General features: G+C 42.2%; 1 protein-coding gene across 4 annotated transcripts in view; it reads right to left on the bottom strand.

Annotated features, from left to right (window-relative positions):
* LOC110536823 (roundabout homolog 2) overlaps nt 1-18,045 on the bottom strand; it is a 214,136-nt gene that overhangs the window by 12,854 nt on the left and 183,237 nt on the right. For 2 of the 4 annotated variants that reach the window (XM_036937236.2, XM_090192049.1), the window contains exons 10-20: nt 15,577-15,658; nt 14,764-14,929; nt 14,222-14,388; nt 13,793-13,914; nt 9,713-9,944; nt 7,079-7,203; nt 6,647-6,818; nt 5,465-5,641; nt 4,568-4,594; nt 4,340-4,379; nt 220-347 (exon numbers count right to left, since the gene is read on the bottom strand). In XM_036937236.2, coding sequence (XP_036793131.2) covers nt 220-347; nt 4,340-4,379; nt 4,568-4,594; nt 5,465-5,641; nt 6,647-6,818; nt 7,079-7,203; nt 9,713-9,944; nt 13,793-13,914; nt 14,222-14,388; nt 14,764-14,929; nt 15,577-15,658 — 1,438 coding nt within the window. The remainder of the gene's footprint in view (nt 1-219; nt 348-4,339; nt 4,380-4,567; nt 4,595-5,464; nt 5,642-6,646; nt 6,819-7,078; nt 7,204-9,712; nt 9,945-13,792; nt 13,915-14,221; nt 14,389-14,763; nt 14,930-15,576; nt 15,659-18,045) is intronic. The other 2 variants (XM_036937238.2, XM_090192050.1) reach the window with 1 other exon arrangement.

Genomic DNA, 18,045 nt, shown 5'->3' with positions numbered 1-18,045 from the left:
ACACTGAATAATGCATGCCGCTCATACGTATTAACATCCTCTCACTCTGGGCACATGACCTTTGACCTCTGGCCTCATTGTGGGGCCATGGTGTGGCCGTGGCATAGAGTGACACCGTGGTCAGCTGGGAGGGTCTGGGTCAGCCCTCTCTCAACCTCCATTCTCTAGTTCCCTGGGTTTGGTTTTGTTTGACCAGTGGTGATACCTCTGTGTTCTTACCTCCTCTGCCAAAGTGTCCTCGTTCCTTGGTACCTTCCAAGCCCCCATTTGCTGGCAGGCTGGTGGAGGGCCAGGAGTCAGCCAACCAGGGAAATCCTGGGTCACCGGCTTTCAGCAGACCAGGATGACTGTTTTTAGAAAGATATAGAGAGGAGAGGGAGGGAGGGAGGGAGAAAGAAGGGATACATAGAGAGAATGGGAAAGAGAGGAGGGAATGTGAGATTGTTATTAGACAAACCTCTGGTGCTGTCTGAATCCCAGCAATATTATTCATTTTCTAACATGTTGTTATACCGACTGCTTCAACAACAAATTGTTGTGGAACCTCATTCAGCATATCTGCTCCTCTGGAGCAGCCTGGAGCAGAGGCAACAATAAACAAGCAAACAGAGAGACATAAAAAACTGACAAGTCCACAAATCAGTGCTGGGCTTTAGCGCCCCTAACACCCCCTGGAGAAACGGACCAGTACTAAATGCACAGACATTAAATCAGTTTTAGAGCCCAGCACTACAGAAATTTCCATTTTAAATGTAGAATCATGGAGGGCCTTCTGGCGGTTAGTCTGCCAGCCCGGGGAAGTTGGGTAGTGTCTCCATAGCAACACACACGGCAACAGTCATAGGATGGTTTGGTGAAACCACAACTCCCATATTGCACAGGAAATTGGCAATTTCACTCCATTGTCTGAAATAAATACAGAAATATTTGTATTTTGTTACTAAGAGTTGAATAAGGAACAGATATAGGATCTTAATTTGACCTGTATTGTCACAGCAAAATAATCCTGCAGCAACAGGATTTGAACCTTTAGTGTCACTTGATCAGTGGTTAGGATGCCATGGTCGGTGGTTAGCTGGTCAAAATGAGGCTACATGAAAAGTGGAATACTGTTAATATAATGTGTTTGTGTGGGTTTTCAGTGAATTTATGTAACTCGCGAAGCTCATCTGCATTTCCTGCAGCTCAAGAAAATTCTCAGCAACAACAGAGTGATCAAATTAAGATCATATACTGTATCTGTATTTTTCACAATTTTATATCCGTGCTTTCATTACCTTATCTAGCTGTTGGTTTAAAGAGAGGCTTCAGTCACATGCCTCACATGCCTTTGTTTGCATTTGGTTAATTAATGCAGTAGTCCACAAATGCATTTCCCTGTGAGCCAAGCCCGCCAAGCGCTCAGGGAATTGTACACATCTGACTTGTGATGGCTTTAAAGGTGTTTAAACAAGTATAGGAGTAATTTCCATAAAAATCACACAGGAGTGTTCACACAAATTTACACAGACACACACATTGAATAATACACACACACACGTGCGTGCACACACGCACACACACACATAGACAAATACAGTGAATTCGGAAACTATTCAGACCATTTCACTTTTTCCATACTTTGTTATGTTACAGCTTTTTTCTAAAATTGATTCAATAAATACAAATCCTCAGCAATCTAAACACAATACCCCATAATGACAAACTGAAAACAGGTTTTTCAAATTGTTTGCACATTTATTATTATTTTTTAACAGAAATAACTTATTTACATAAGTATTCAGACCCTTTGCAATGAGACTCGAAATTGAGCTCAGGTGCATCCTGTTTCCATTGATCATCCTTGAGATGTTTCTACAACTTTATTGGAGTCCACCTGTGGTACATTCAATTGATTGGACATGATTTGGAAAGGTACACACCTGTCTATATAAGGTCCCAGTTGACAGTGCATGTCAGAGCAAAAACCAAGCCATGAGGTCAAAGGACTTGTCCGTAGAGCTCTGAGACAGGATTGTGTCGAGGCACAGATCTGGGAAAGGGTACCAAAACATTTCTGCAGCATTGAAGGTCCCCAAGAACACATTGGCCTCCATCATTCTTAAATGGAAGAAGATTGGAACCACCAAGACTAGAGCTAGCCACATGGCCAAACTGAGCAGTTGGAGCAGAAGGGCCTTGGTCAGGGAGGTGAAAAAGAACCTGATGGTCATTCTGACAGAGCTCTAGAGTTCCTCTGTGGAGATGGGAGAAACTTCCAGAAGGACAACCATCCCTGCAGCACTCCACCAATCAGGCCATTATGGTAGAGTGGCCAGACGGAAGCATCTCCTCAGTAAAAGGCACATGACAGCCAGGCTTGGAGTTTGTCAAAAGGCACCTAAAGACTCTCAGACCATGAGAAACAAGATTAGCTGGTTGGATGAAACCAAGATTGAACTATTTGACCTGAATGCCAAGCATCACATCTGGAGGAAATCTGACACATCCCTACGGTGAAGCATGGTGGTGGCGGCATCAGGCTGTGGGGATGTTTTTTAGCAGCAGGGACTGTGAGGCTAGTCAGGATCGGGGAAAATATGAAGGGAGCAAAGTACAGAGAGATCCTTGATGAAAGCCTGCTCCAGAGTGCTCAAGACCTCAGACTGGGGCGAAGGTTCACCTTCCAACAGGACAACAACCCTAAGCACACAGCCAAGACAACGCAGGAGTGGCTTCGGGACAAGTCTCTGAATGCAGAGATTTGTCCCAAAGCCACTCCTGCGTGGTCTTGGCCGATTGCTCAGTTTTTCCAGGCTGCCAGCTCTAGGAAGAGTCTTGGTGGTTCCAAAATTCTTCCATTTAAGATTGATGGAGGCCACTGTGTTTTTGGGGACCTTCAGTGCTACAGAAATGTGTTGGTACCCTTCACCAGATCGATCGGGACAAGTCTCTGAATGTCTTTCAGTGGCCCAGCCAGAGCCCGGACTTGAACCCGATCGAACATCTCTGGAGAGACCTGAAAATAGCTGTGCAGCAAGGCTGCCCATTCAACCTGACAGAGCTTGAGAGGATCTGTGGAGAAGAATGGGAGAAACTCCCCAAATACAGGTATGCCAAGCTTGTAGCGTCATACCCAAGAACACTCAAGGCTGTAATCGCTACCAAAGGTGCTTCAACCAAGTAAAGGGTCTGAAGAATTATGTAAATGTGATATTTAAGTTTTTTATTTTCATAAATTCTATATATTTTTTAATGAACTTGATTTTGCTTTGTCATTATGGGGTATTGTGTGTAGATTGATGAGGAACATATTTGTGTATACATTTTAAAATAAGGCTGTATGTAACCTAACAAAACAACAAAATTACTCTCGCAAACACACACTTGTGGACACAGGCAACACAACACAGTTTATTTTTTATGTATTTTTTTGCTATATTTGTTTCAGCTCATGGCTGCATCTGCCTGCTCAGATGTGACAAAGTAGAGAGAAAGAGAGGAAATAGAAAAAACACAAGACAACAGAGAGGGAGAGGACAACCCTGATCCATAGCTGCTGGGGGAGCTCTCTTCATATTCTCACTGAATCAGTGCCCAATGCTATTCAGCCAATGATATTCAGAGCTAGGTATCTCTCTGCTCTGTAAGACAGACCACACTAGACTAGCTGTAGAAGACAGGGTTGATCTGCATTCTTATACTGCCAGTGTCTGTAAGCATTAATATTAATTTCACTGAACCTGCGATAACATCTGCAAAACTGTGGATGCGACCAATAAACTTTGATTTGATCTGTCTGCCTGCAAGCCTGCCTGGGGTTCAGAGGGACTGGGGAGTCTCCTCTCCGGGCCCTCTCTCATGGGTCATTATCACTGTACATCGTTACATATGCTTGCATTCTGAAGGCGTGCCGTGAGCCTCGCGGTAGCCTGTCTGTCGACAGGCAAATTCATCACCCCCTGGAAACGCCGCCACCGGCACCTCTGCACAGGATGAACGAGCCAATAAAAAAACCTGCTCTGCATGCATTAATCGTTTCTGATCATTTCACGGGAGTGATTGATGACTAACACAATCGATACATCAATGCACGTGTTGCACCAGGATGAATAAGTGGAGGAGCGTTGGAACATATAAGAAGTTCATTCATATTCCAATGACTTTGTTCTCTCCATGAAGGTTGATCAAGTTCCATCATCACACCAACATCTATGTCGTTCCACAAGGGATGTACCATCACTTCTAATGTTTTTTTGTTACTGTAAAGCCCATGGCATGACAATGTGTTGGGAGGGTTGAGTGACTTAATAAGGATTTTGATTGTAATATGTAAAGGTTTTAGAGGTGTGGTCCTCACCTTCCATTGCCAATCAGGCCTCTGTCTCGTTGGAATGTCACTGTGGTCCAAACAGAGAGAGATGGCAGGAGGTAGAGAGAGAGAGGGGGAAGAATTTTAATCAGAAGAGTTCTTTGTTAAGATTGAATGTGTTTCAAGCTGTTATATATTTTTCTCATATATATTCTCAAAATATATTCTAGCCCAATATCCAAAGTTAGGTGACAAGACAGGACGAATGGTCAATACCTGCACGGGTAAAGGTGAAGGACTGAACTGCAAAACAAAAAGACAGAGATAGTGTGTGTGTGTTAAAAGCCTGTCGACACTCGACACCGTCGATGTAACATCAGCGTAAACAAACATGAACACAACCACAGACGTAAAAAATATGCAAACACCATCCTTTTGACGATGGTAGTCACATTTTGATCAGGAAAAATGTGACAAAGAATAACTAGAGTATGGAGGTTGGCTGGATGAGAAATACAAAGCAGGCAGGAAAAAGGAGACAGAAACATTTAACTGGATATTGAAGATACATTTGCTCTGAGAAGAGGTGGGATCAGATGAGCAGCGATGGTGAATAAAGTAAATCACTATTAAATTAGGTAACCAACATGGTTTCCACACCAGCCACTGAAGCATGGTGATAGCAATACACATTATAATGAGAATAGTCCACAGCTACACGCTACCCACCCATCCCCCAGAAGGCCAATCAAAAAATACGCATACCTAAATCTGGAAAATGCATTTACGGCTAATGTGTGAACATGGGTCACGGTTCCATAATGAAAGGGAATGTGAATTACTTATTTGAATTGAGTGTATTTGAGTTTTAAGGTGCAGTGTTGATGGGATTGTGTTTATAGCCGATGCATATAGGTGCACAATGGATTAAAGCAAATAGGACTTATTTCCGTCTGAGCTGAACATCTCTACCTTTGTTCTGCATTAAATTATATACCATCGAGCCAAAACAGCTCTGTCTCTCACCTCTGGGATTCCACTTATCCACGCTAGACACATCCTCTTAAGGCAGTTGGGAAAGCTAGTCTACACTGTAATGTGTTTGCATAGTGTGTCTGATCTCTGTTGATATTACTCAGGCCTGTGTCTGTAACAGTATATAGTGGTTCTGACCTGCATAGTTGCTGAGGCCCTTCCTCTTCTTCCTCCTACAGTACAGCCAGGCGCTGAAGCCCATGAGGACGATCCAGCAGGCCCCTCCCAGCCCAGCGATGAAGGCTGGCTGCTTCACCACGTCTGAGATGCTGTTGTTGCCCTCCTCCCCCGTCATCACATCACGCAGCTCTGCACCTGGGGACAGACAGGAGGGGACAGGGGACACCCATCGGATTTACAGCATGGCATCTGGTGGATGGATAGTGCTATGTTGTCCACTAGACCTAAACCAGTCAACAGCTAACATCTTTCAAAATGGTTTAAAATCAATGTTTATCAATAGGTAATAACAAAATCTACTATATAATCTAAAAACAATAAACTCTGTACGAAAGGTACAATCACGTTACAGTTATTTTCTAGGTTTAAAACAATACAACATCATGAAACACTATAGATAAATAATATCAAATAAAAAAACACACCATCGAAACCATAAAAAAACTGCAATATGTAGGCAGAGTGTTCATCAACTCAGCAGTGCTCTCATCAATTTGAGCTCCAAGACGGGAGATTGACAGAGCAGCTCAGACAGAGTTTGATTTTCTGCTGCAGCTACTGTGCTGTGAAATTAGATTCACAGTCTCCAGCTTGAGCAGGAGCCCCAGCCCCAGTCATTAAGCCTCAGTCCACAGGCCTCTGTTTGCCTGTCTCTGGCCGTTGAGGATATTTCCCCCACACATCAGTCAAAAGTCACGGATGAAGAGCATCTGGCCTGGTTCTGCTACTGATTTTAGGCCTATATACTCAGCGCATCCCTCGGCAGTTTGATAAGATGTGATAGGATGATAAAACCACCCCAATAACACTGTCTACCATTTTTAGCGACGGCCACACAGATATCGACGATTATTATTATGGCTAACAGCTCTCAACACACTGTTACTGGACACTACACTAAATTAAACGCTATTGATTTCCTGATAGATCGCTATGTATGTAGCCAGCCTTACAGAAGTCACTGAACCCCTTGTTCCAAACCGTACACATGTGATCTCCGACAATGCAGAATTTATTTTTTCCCAAGTGTGATAAATTGATCAATCATTTTTCCAGACCGCCTGCCTGTGAATCAGATTAGGGTTCCCTGCTATTATGTGGGTTGCCTCAGACCCTGTGCCCTGTGTGTTTATGTGTTACCTATGATAATAGGCTGGGGCTCGCTCTTCACTCCCACCCCCGAGCTGGTGCCTGCCGCCACCTCCACACGGTACTGCACCCCTGCCTGCAGACCCCCCACCACCACCGAACGGATGGCCGCATCCACCGTCTTATTCACATGGAAATGGGTCTCGTTTGCTAGGCACCAGATCTAACACACACACACACACACACACACAGGGACAGGGACAGGAATTTGTGGTGAGAGACCGTTGATACCCAATTTCAAATCAAATCAAAGCGTATTGGCACAGGTAAACAGTGTAATAAAATGCTTACTAGCAAGCTTTCTCAATAGGGCAATGTAGACATTTCTTGTAATATTTATACACAATAAAAATACAGTGAACCTGTATACCAACATTATTCTCAATAAGACTACTGTATCCTATACAGATTGCTGCTCCCTACCTTGTACTCCTGGATGATGCCGTTCTGGTGTTCTGTGGGAGGGGGGTCCCAGGACACACTGATGGAGGTGCTGTTATGGTTCCCCACTGTCAGCACTGTCACCTGCTGAGGAGGAGCGCTGGGCGCTGCATGGGGAGAAGGCACAACAAAACACATCAACATAAATATTACCACATACCGATATTCTCATTCCAACAGAAAACTGCTGCTGCTGCCTGCCGTTGTGGTTTAACTGAGCACAACAGAGAGCACTGCCTTGATTTATATGAAAATTGTTCAGTGAGGCAGGCTTTCTCTGTAGCAGCAGCAAAGCCCAAGGCCACTGCTTTAATAACATTTGTTAAAGCCCAATGAAACTGCTTTAATAACATTTGTTAAAGCCCAATGCCACTGCTTTAATAACATTTGTTAAAGCCCAATGCCACTGCTTTAATAACATTTGTTAAAGCCCAATGGCACTGCTTTAATAATATTTGTTAAAGCCAACATGTGTTAAAGCAGCGGCATTGTGCTTTGCTGCTTGGGAGAGCCACCACTCTCTACACTTCATGCTTCCAGACTCTCTCTCTCTTTTTCTTCCTCTCTCCAACCTTCATCCCTTACAGTATACTTCAATCTTGCTTTTTCTAATTTCTCATTCCTTTCCTCTCTTTTAAAGTTGCAACAGAGTAACAAAGTAGCAGAGGTCTCTTGGTGCCTTCATAGGTTTAGGGGAATCAACTATAACAGTCCATCTAATAGAACAGCCAATTAGAACCTCTAATGCTACACAATACTATTGGCCTTCATATTAATGGATCACGGCCAACACACGCAGTCACACACTAGCACTTGGACGCTAAAGATGTGCATATCTGAGCTAAATGAAAGCACTCCATTCTGGTGTACAGTAATGAAGGAGATGCTAGTAAGTCCATTAGCTCTGTGATGTATCGCCGGTAGAAATATGACCCGCAGTGTTTCACGTAATGTGCTAAGTGACACTATTGCAACCCCAAGGCCAATCGTTTGAGATCTAGAAAACACTCTTTATCCCCTGTGTGGGCAGACAGACCACTCAGACCCTTCACTTTCAAAAGCTGTATGGGGATTCAAACAGCTAGCAGACACCTGCAGGCTAACAGCATGGCTATGGGATCGCTTAACACATGGGCCTATTGTTTCTATAGTGTTGAGGTTCATTATTATTCATTCATTCAGAACACTACAGTAACTTCATACTTTGAACTACCAATACTGTATTTTCAAGGTACAAGTCATTCAAATCCGATTGGTTGGATGGGAAACTCAGGACTAAACTCAATTGAGAAGCCACAAGTTCTGTAATGGCATTATGCAGTCTGTGGAAGAAACATGTGAATCAGCTACTGGATCAACCTGGACTCAGGGGTAGACATAACATAGTAAACAAAAATCCGGGACACTCATATGATATATTACGTTTGGTATGGTGTGTATTAATTTGTGGATGTCCATCGTTCATTTTGTATGATATGTTAAGAGTTACAATTTGTATGATATGTTACAAATTGCAGTTTGTTGTAGCACGTTAGTAACGTTAGTTAGGTGGCTAGGTGGCTAACACAAACGTTAGCTAGGTGGCTAATGTTAACTAGGCTAGGGTGAAGGTTAGGGTGAAGGTTAGGGTGAAGGTTAGGGTTTTATTTTTCACATGCGCTGAATAGAGCTGGTGTAGACTTAACTGTGAAATGCTTGCCTACAAGCCCTTCCCAATGATGCAGAATTTAAAATAGTAACACTAGATGAATAAAATAAAATACACAAGAATGGAGCTATATACAGGGAGTACCAGTAACAAATCAATGTGCAGGGAGGGGAATGAGGTATTTGAGGTAGATATGTACATGAAGGCTAGCGAGGGACAAACTGAACATTCCCAGAGCAGGGGACGTGGAGAACAGCTACTGTGTGGGCCTAATTATGTTAATGTACACAAGGAATAAAAAGCAACCCAATTAATCAACCGTTCACAGAGGGCTGAATCGTAACCTGAGACACCTGTATAACTTGAGCTTCTGTTCAAATCTCTGACTGACATCAATGTTTGATTTAACTTAAGTAACTTTTCATGTATGCATGTACTGTAAATGATGGAAAGGGGGAGAGGTGGCAAGACAGAGAGAGAGAGAGAGAAAGAAAGAAAGAAAGAAAGAAAGAAAGAAAGAAAGAAAGAAAGAAAGAAAGAAAGAAAGAAAGAAAGAAAGAAAGAAAGAAAGAAAGGGGTGTAGGGAGGTAAAATCATAAAGTCACAGCATGAATACTGTATGCAACAGAGGCATGGCAGGTGACAGCAGGAGTCCAGGGAGAGTAGAGAGAGGGACAGGGAGAGGTGCAGGGAGAGAAGCAGGAAAAGGGTTGAGCTGGTGTCACAGGAAGCAGCCCCCCCCCCCCCCCTCTCTTGAGTGTGTCTGTTTGCATAGAGAGTGTGTTTGTGTGTAATGGCATTCTGTATCAGCTTCTAGGTACAGTATGTGGCCATTACCTGATGTAGCAAACAAGTAGCATTGATGTCAAATAATTTCAGGAGTTTCTGACAGTGAAAATAGTACCTCCTACACAGTTGGCAATATCTGTTGCATCACTACACATATTGAGTCGGTAAAGGTCCTTTACCTTCCTCCAAGGTGCGTGCTGTCATTGATTCACTGTCTGCTCCCTGGAACTCGTTGAAGTACGGACGGACTTTTATCTCGTAGACAACACCCTTCTTCAGGCCAGACAGAGCCACGTCTCTCTCTGAGGGGACCTTCACGTCCTGCACCTGCCAGGCCCCCGGGGAGGGCAGGCCTGACGTCTGCCTGTACAGAACACGATAGCCCTGGATAAACTGAGAAGGTTTCTCCACCTGAAGGAGAGAAAAGGAGGCAGACGTATATATTGCAGATTTTTTAAGGGAATTTTCAATAATGATATAAGAAAATGTATTCTTCAACATTAGCTAAATCATATCAACTTTGATTCAAAGTAACTACTTCCTGCCCATTTAAATACACCACAAGCCAACCAAACCAGCAAAACAGAGAGCTACGAAGCTCTTACACCCTGACAGAGTGGATTAAAACCACACGTTATCCTTTTCTGTAAACAAATCGTGTTACTATGGCGGGGGAAAGTTGCAGTGGTGGGGTCTGGGGATGGAGTGTGCAACATAACTCACAGTAATGGCTTGTTAACAGGGGCAGAAGCAAGCAAAAGCTTTTACAGGGCAAATAAAGCAGCTGTTTACCGTCAGCCCAGTCCAAATAAATCATGGAAACGTGCTGCTGATGCTCTGCCTCTACGGTTGCCTGCTTGCATTTCATTTAATGATATGATTGGTGAATCTAAAAGCTTTATGATCGCCCGCCCCCACACTCTCTCTTTCCCCTCCCCTCCCTTACCTGTAGTAGAACTGCTTGATCCATCTAGATGCAGCCATAGCGGGAGTAAATATCATAAACAAGCCCATTCTGTTTAGTTTCCCCTTGTCTTATAGGACAGGTATGCTTGGGTATGTTAGGAGAAGAGTTTTGCTTGACAATAATAGTATTTGTGAAGAATAAAAACCTACGCTTATTCTGAGACTTAATCTGGCCTGTGTTACAATGTAATTACATACTAGAAATATTATCATGTAACTAACTGAAGATGGTAGATGGTATCTCAAAGTGTAATTTCAATTGAATGGTATTTTGGATTGTTCCCTTGAATAAGCCATATTATTAACTAGTGTACCTGTCATAGGTGTGTGTACTGGGAGTAGAGTCAGGTGCAGGAGAGCAGAGTTGTGAACAGGCGCACACTTTATTTAGGCAGGAGAAACCAACAGACGGACGCCACTGTGTCGAAACCTCCAGCCAATGCAAAAGTGCAAACGCGCAAACAGTCACAGTAATATTGTATAAACACAATAACATACCTTGTGAAATAAAACACGGAATAAACGCATACCAGTAAAGCCTGTCAACACAGACAGGTAAAACAAAACAACCTCACACAAAGACATGAGGGGGAACAGAGGAATAAATACATGTAGTGTGATTGGGGAATAAAAACCAGGTGTGCAGGGAAAAAGACAAAACAAATGGATGAATGAATAATGGAGCGGCGATGGCTAGAAAGCCGGTGACGTCAACCGCCGAACGCCGCCCGAACAAGGAGAGGGGCCGACTTCGGCGGAAGTCGTGACAGTACCATCTGCTAAACAAAACAATGGTGCTATGCAGCACTCTACAAATCCCTTTCTCGAAGAGAACCAGATACCTAATAATGTTAAAATGACATCAAGGCACTGGTGCACACAGTGCTGAAGCATATGGAGTGCATGGGTGTACATGCGTGTGCATGTATGTCAGTGGAGGCTCCTCAATGGAGGAAGGGGAGGACCATCATCTTCAGTGAATTGTATAAACATAAAAATATTAAAACATTACAAAAGTTATCCTTTTTAGATAAAACTACACTAAATATATTCACGTCACCAAATAATTGATTAAAACACACTGTTTTGCAATGAAGGTCTACAGTAGCCTCAACAGCACTTTGCAGGGTAGCACCATGGTGTAGCCGGAGGACAGCTAGTTTCCATCCTCCTCTGGGTACATTGACGTCAATACAAAACCTAGGAGGCTCATGGTTCTCATCCTCTTCCATTGACTTACACAGTAATTATGACAACTTCATGAGGACGTCCTCCAACCTTTGTTGTCCACCCAATCAAATGATCAGAGAATTAATCTAATACTGGAAGCATAAGCCACAGCTAAGACTGCAGTGCATAAAATGTGGTGAGTAAGAGAATAGTTGGAACAGTTTTGAACAAATTATTTGTTTTATAAATGGAAGGAAAAGCAAGAGAGCGGGAGAGAGAGAGTGCGAATGCAGATAGCTAGTTTAGCCTACTCAAACAGAGAGGGATGCTATGTTAGCTAGCTGGCTATGGCTATCCAACACTGGAACACTTCCAAGTTAAGGTAAGATTTTGGTTTTATTAATTTACTGCTAGATTGTAGCGGGTTTACTCACACGTTAGTTCTAATGGCTAGAGTACTGACTAGCTATGACATTAGCTAATATGGTGACAACTATGTAGGATGTGTGTAGTGGTTATGTTATGAAGGTTTGCCTGGAAAGTTTTTTTTGCCTGGTCACAGACAACTGACGTGTTGTACACTGAAGTCCACATGCAAAGGGACAAGGTTAGAGGAGGAGAGCGTGTAGATGCGAGAAGGAATTCTACAACAAGCTAAACGATCATGCTGTTTGTAGGTGGCTGCTATGAAAGTGAACTGTTTTTGCGTGTGATCAGGGGTGTATTAATTCCACCGATAATATTACACCCTACATCAGCTAGAGTGTGCAAGGCGGTATTGAATGTGTCACTGTCTGTCACCTAGATTACTAAAAGTGTTCTCTCTACCTGTGCACCTAAAATGTAAACTTTAAATCATATGCTAGGTTGTAGCAACCTAATGATAGGTATAGGGACAATTTGAATATCTTGTAGTACGTAGCCTTTTTACATCAATTTGACATTGAGCTGGGTTTAATCATACCAATGTTATTTGTCACATGTGCTGAATACAACAGGTGTAGACCTTCCCGTGAAATCCTTACTTACAAGACCTCAACCAACAATGCAGTTCAATAAATAAGCAAAATATTTACTAAATAAACTCAATTAAAATTTCATAAATCAAAAAGTAACACAATAAATGTACATGACAATAACAAGGCTATATACACGGGGTAACCGTGTACAGGTTAATCGAGGTAATTTGCAAAGTGACTATGCAAAGATAATAAACAGCAAGTAGCAGCAGTGTAAACACAAAAGAAGGGTGGTTCAATGTAGATTGTCCGGGTGGCCATTTGATTAGAACATGAATGACAGTCATCCGTTATGCTGTAATAGAGAAAAATGCTCATCAAATTTTTTAAAATTGGACACCCTCATCCTAAATGTCACCGACCGCCACTGATGTATGTGTGAGGAATGGAAGAGCCTCTGTCATTAAGCAGTGCTCTCCAGAAGGCAGAAGGGAAATATTAATAACCTCCAGATAAAGAGCTGACTGCAAACCGCCTCCAAACGAGAGAACACAACATGTTGCCGCTAATGGTGATCTATTTGTTTCAGTGAGAAACATTTGTCTTAATTCCCGCGTCACCCCAAACAATCACAGATTGATGGAACACCAGCTGTCCTTGGACTCCACGTCCACCTGTCTCAGACACTCGCACTGTGTGTGTGTGCGCACACGTGTGTGCGTGTGTTTATGCATGTGTGTGTGCTAACTGAGAACAGACAGTGGGTGACACAGCATTTATGTGTGAAAAACTAAACTCAAACTGTGTATGAAGCTTGGAGATAAGCAAAGGCTTGGAACTGGCTCAGTTCCTGAACGATCCTAACGCTGTACAAGGCTCATCTCTCTCGCTACTCAGCTCTTCAGGTTCTATACTGCCTGTTTGATTCAGTGAGAATAATAACTCACCACAGAGACAAAGCATCCTTGTTCATACCAAACCTACTCATACTAGTTCCTCATTGTGACATCTATATATAAATTAATAATTGGGCTCTGCAAGTCTAAATCTTAAATTACAGTGTTTTTGTTGAGTCCCATTACAGATGGTCAACAGATGCTCAAACTGTCAACTGCAATTCTGTCGAAACAATTGACAGTATCGATTCCTATCAGTGGTACTCACAGTCCATGTGACCTGGACAGAGGTGGAGTTGATGACCACAGGGTTATGCATGCTGACCACCACATCACCCAGCTCCTTCTGGACACGTCGATGGTCGACACCCTGCACCGGAGGGCTGATGTCTGAGAGAGAGAACGAGAAAGAGAGAGAAAGTGAGAGAGAGAGAGAGAGAGATAAAGTGACAGAGCGAGAGAGAGAGAGAGAGAGAGAGAGAGAGAGAGAGAGAGAGAGAGAGAGAGAGGAAAGAGAGAAAGTGAGAGAGAGACAGACAGACAGAGAAATAGAGAATGCGTGGGAGAGAGAGAGAGAGAGAGAGAGAGAGAGAAAGAAAGAAAGAAAGAGGATGATGCCAATTGCGATTAAACCTTTATGAAAATGTTCTAATGGCATGAGGCACACTGAGACACAGTGGTTAGTTCTGTACAGTACCTTGGGTGCGGACAGGCTCAGACATGGGGCTTGGGTCTCCGAGACCCTGGGCATTGACCGCTCTGATGATGAACAGGTAGACCGTGTTGGGTCGCAGGTCCTTGACCGTGAACTGTGTGGTCTTCCCGTGGTCAGCCACAGTCTGCCAGCTGTTGCTGACCAGCTGACTGCTCACAGAGAAAACAGGAAGAAGATATTTAGTGAAGCCAAGAAAAGCTTTTACGGAAATAACATTCCATACTGTAGCTATGGCAGTCCTATTGTTTTTCACTTAGCTAATTTAACTAGCAACATCAAGACATCTGCAAATCTAGTCTGAAACCTAAACACTTTTTAGTGTTTCAAAAGAACTCTGATCAACCTTGTTGGACTGTACATGATCCTTGTATGCAGACTATTCAGCCAAAGCCCTAGGGTGTATGTGCTTGCCCTGAACATGCCAGTGAACCTTATGCCCACATACATGCATACATCTGTCATTGCTCTGAAAGTTTGGGGTAATTTACTGCAGCTTCTCTTAGGGCCAAGGTTCCCAGACATACCCAAAGGCCTCAATGACATAGGAGGAGATTGGGGAGCCATCCTCGGTCCCAGGTTCCCAAGACAACGACACTGTGCTCTTGGTGACATCAGTGACCTTTGGCTTGGAGGGAGGCCCTGGTAGGGTACTGGCATTGTGGGACATGGAGTCTGTGAGGTCACTGGACTCTGAGATGGAGAAAAGGAGAACAGGTTCTTTCAAAATTAATCAAAATGGACAAGGCAGATTGAAGGAGAAATGAAAGCATCAGGTTGATTGGCTTCAATCAATGGTGTGTACTGTACACTCTTAGAAAAAATGGTTCCAAAAGGGTTCTTTGGCTGTCCCCATAGGTCGGAGAACCCTTTTTTGTTTCAGGTAGAGCTATTTTGGTTAATCAAAAGAGAACCATAGGGCTCTCCCAAAATCTTGGCTGGTGCGTAAAACCTGTGAATTCAAACAATCAAAGAGGTGTAATGGGTTCACACACAAAAATATGTTACATACTGTAAAGCTTACTTTATTGTTCGATGTTTTTCATTTTTTTACTGCCTCTGGGATAGTGTACACAGACCTTTTGGCTTTAGAGCCTACTTCAGTGTGTAGGTACATTTTTCTTTAATTCCAAACAGCATTTGTAAAAAACAACAGATTAGCAGCAGGTGCTTCTAATCGGGTTGCCATTCATCTGCCAATCAGGAACTATTTTGGGTTCCACGTAGAACCATCTGTGGAAAAGGTTCTACATGGAACCCAAAATGGTTATAAGCGTTCTCGGGGACAGTCGAATAACCCTTTACGGTTCTAAAATAAAATGGACACATTGTTACTATACCTCTGACATCCAGGAAGGCACTCCATGAGGTCTCCCCACTGGAGCTGGTGGCCACACAGGTGTACAGCCCAGAGTCAGATAGCTGAGGAGGACAGAGGAACACATCAGAACATACACTGACCAGACAGTTGACAGTAAAACAATGTATTTCTTTAAAGAGAAACAACCAAACATGCATCCCTAATACTGATCATACAACTGACTAACCAAACATTCAGCTGATGAACAAATCAATCAACTTCTCAAATAATAACAGTTTGGAAAGATACACTTTTTTATATAGAGTACAGTGCCTTCAACAATTATTCACACCCCTTGTAATGTTACAGCCTGAATTTAAAATAGATCAAATTTAGATTTTGTGTCATTGGACTACACACAATACCCCATAATGCCAAAGTTGAATTACAAATGAATAAAAAATGAAATGCTGAAATGTCTTGAGTCAATAAGCATTCACCCCTTTGTTATGGCAAGCCTAAATAAGTTCAAAAGTAAAAATGTGCTTAACAAGTCACATTATAAGTTGCATGGACCTTGTGTCCAATAATAGTATTTAACATAATTTTTTTATGACTACCTCATCTCTTTACCCCACACATACAATTAATTATCTGTAAGGTCCCTCAGTCGAGCAGTGAACTTCAAACACAGATTCAACAAAAAAGATCAGGGAGGTTTTTAAATGCCTCGCAAAAAGGGTAGACGGGTAAAAAAAGCAGACATTGAATATCCCTTTGAGCATGCTGAAGTTACTTTTTAATTACACTTTGGTTGGTGTAAAAATACACCCAGTCACTACAAAGACACAGAGGGCCTTCCTAACTCAGCTGCCGGATAGGAAGGAATCCGCTCAGGGATTTCACCATACGGCCAATGGTGACTTTAAAACAGTTACAGAGTTTAATGGCTGTGATAGGATAAAACTGAGAATGGCTCAACATTGTAGTTACTCCACAATACTAACCTAAATGACCTAAAAGAGTGAAAAGAAGGAAGCCTGTACAGAATAAAAATATTCCAAAACATGCATCCGGTTTGCAATAAGGCACTAAAGTAAAACTGCAAAAATGGGGCAGAGAAAATAACTTTATTTCCCGAATACCACACATTATATTTGGGGTAAATCATCACCGAGTACCACTCCTCATATTATCAAGCATGGTGGTGGCTGCACCATGTTGTGGGTATGCTTGTCATCGGCGAGGACTAAGGTGTTTTTGTTTTATAGAAATAAACTGAATAGAGCTCAGCACAGGCTAAATCCTAGAGGAAAACCTGGTTCAGTCTGCTTTCCAACAGACACCGGTAGACAAATTCACCTTTCAGCAGGACAATAACCTAAAACATAAGGCCAAATGTACACTGGAGTTGCTTACCAAAACGACAATTAATGTTCCTGAGTGGCTTAGTTACAGTTTTAACTTTGGCTTGAAATCTATGTCAATACTTAAAAAATGTTTTCTAGCAATGGTCAACAACCAACCTGACAGAGCTTGAAGAAATCTAAAAATAAAAATGTGAAAATATTGTACAATCAAAATATTGTACAATGAGATTCTAACATGTATTGACTCAGGAGGTTGAATACTTATGTAATCAAGACATATTGTGGTTTAAATGTTCATGAATTTTTTACAAATGTTAGAATTGTTTTTCCACTTTTACATTACAGAGTATTTATTTTTGTAACTTTTTTTTTACAATTAAATACATTTTAACCCCACCTTGTAACACAACAAAATGTGGGAAAAAATCCATTGACATTAACCCTCCAAAAAGTAATTCATAAAACGTTTTAATTTACATTTGTGCTAGGAGGCTAAGTGTTTGTTTCTTGGGCTTCAGGAATGTGACTAAAACATTTAAAATAAACTGATTATAAGTATGAGGGGATATCAGTGAACAAATGGTCAAGTCTATGATGGCGCCAGTGCAATGAGTGGAGCTTACTCAGTTGTTCAAAAGCGCATATCAGACCGAGAGCCTAATGGTTCTTAGGTAGTTATTAATAGGTTTTAAATTAGAAAATGATCTCTCCACAGAAGCGACAGTTACAGGAATGGTAAAAACAGTTTGATTGCGTTAGCAACATCAGGGAAACTGGGCAGAAGGGAGTTGAGCTTGAAATACAGCAGCTCTGCAACATCTTTAATTAATCCTCTCATTCTCCTTAATTGCCAGCCTCAACACATTACGGAAAGAGATTCACTGTATTGGAAGCTCTGGGGACAGCTCGTCTGAATACTGGGCAACCAATAAATTGACAGATGCAAACAGATTATCATCTTTAGCAGACAACAGTTCTTGGGGCTTGAACTAAAAAAAGCTGTTTGCGATTTCGTTCATAATAGTGAACAAGCGCTTAAATTGTGTGGTTGCAATATCAACAGTCCTTTGTCTGTGTTATATCTTGGCATGCATCATTCAAGGCTACGTTTAAATTGTGTGCAGAGCAATGTATCAGAA

The sequence above is a fragment of the Oncorhynchus mykiss genome, chromosome 12, assembly GCF_057628025.1.
Source record: "Oncorhynchus mykiss isolate SJ-2025 chromosome 12, ASM5762802v1, whole genome shotgun sequence".
Taxonomy (NCBI): Eukaryota; Metazoa; Chordata; class Actinopteri; order Salmoniformes; family Salmonidae; genus Oncorhynchus; species Oncorhynchus mykiss.
This window is presented reverse-complemented; position numbering and strand designations above follow the sequence as displayed.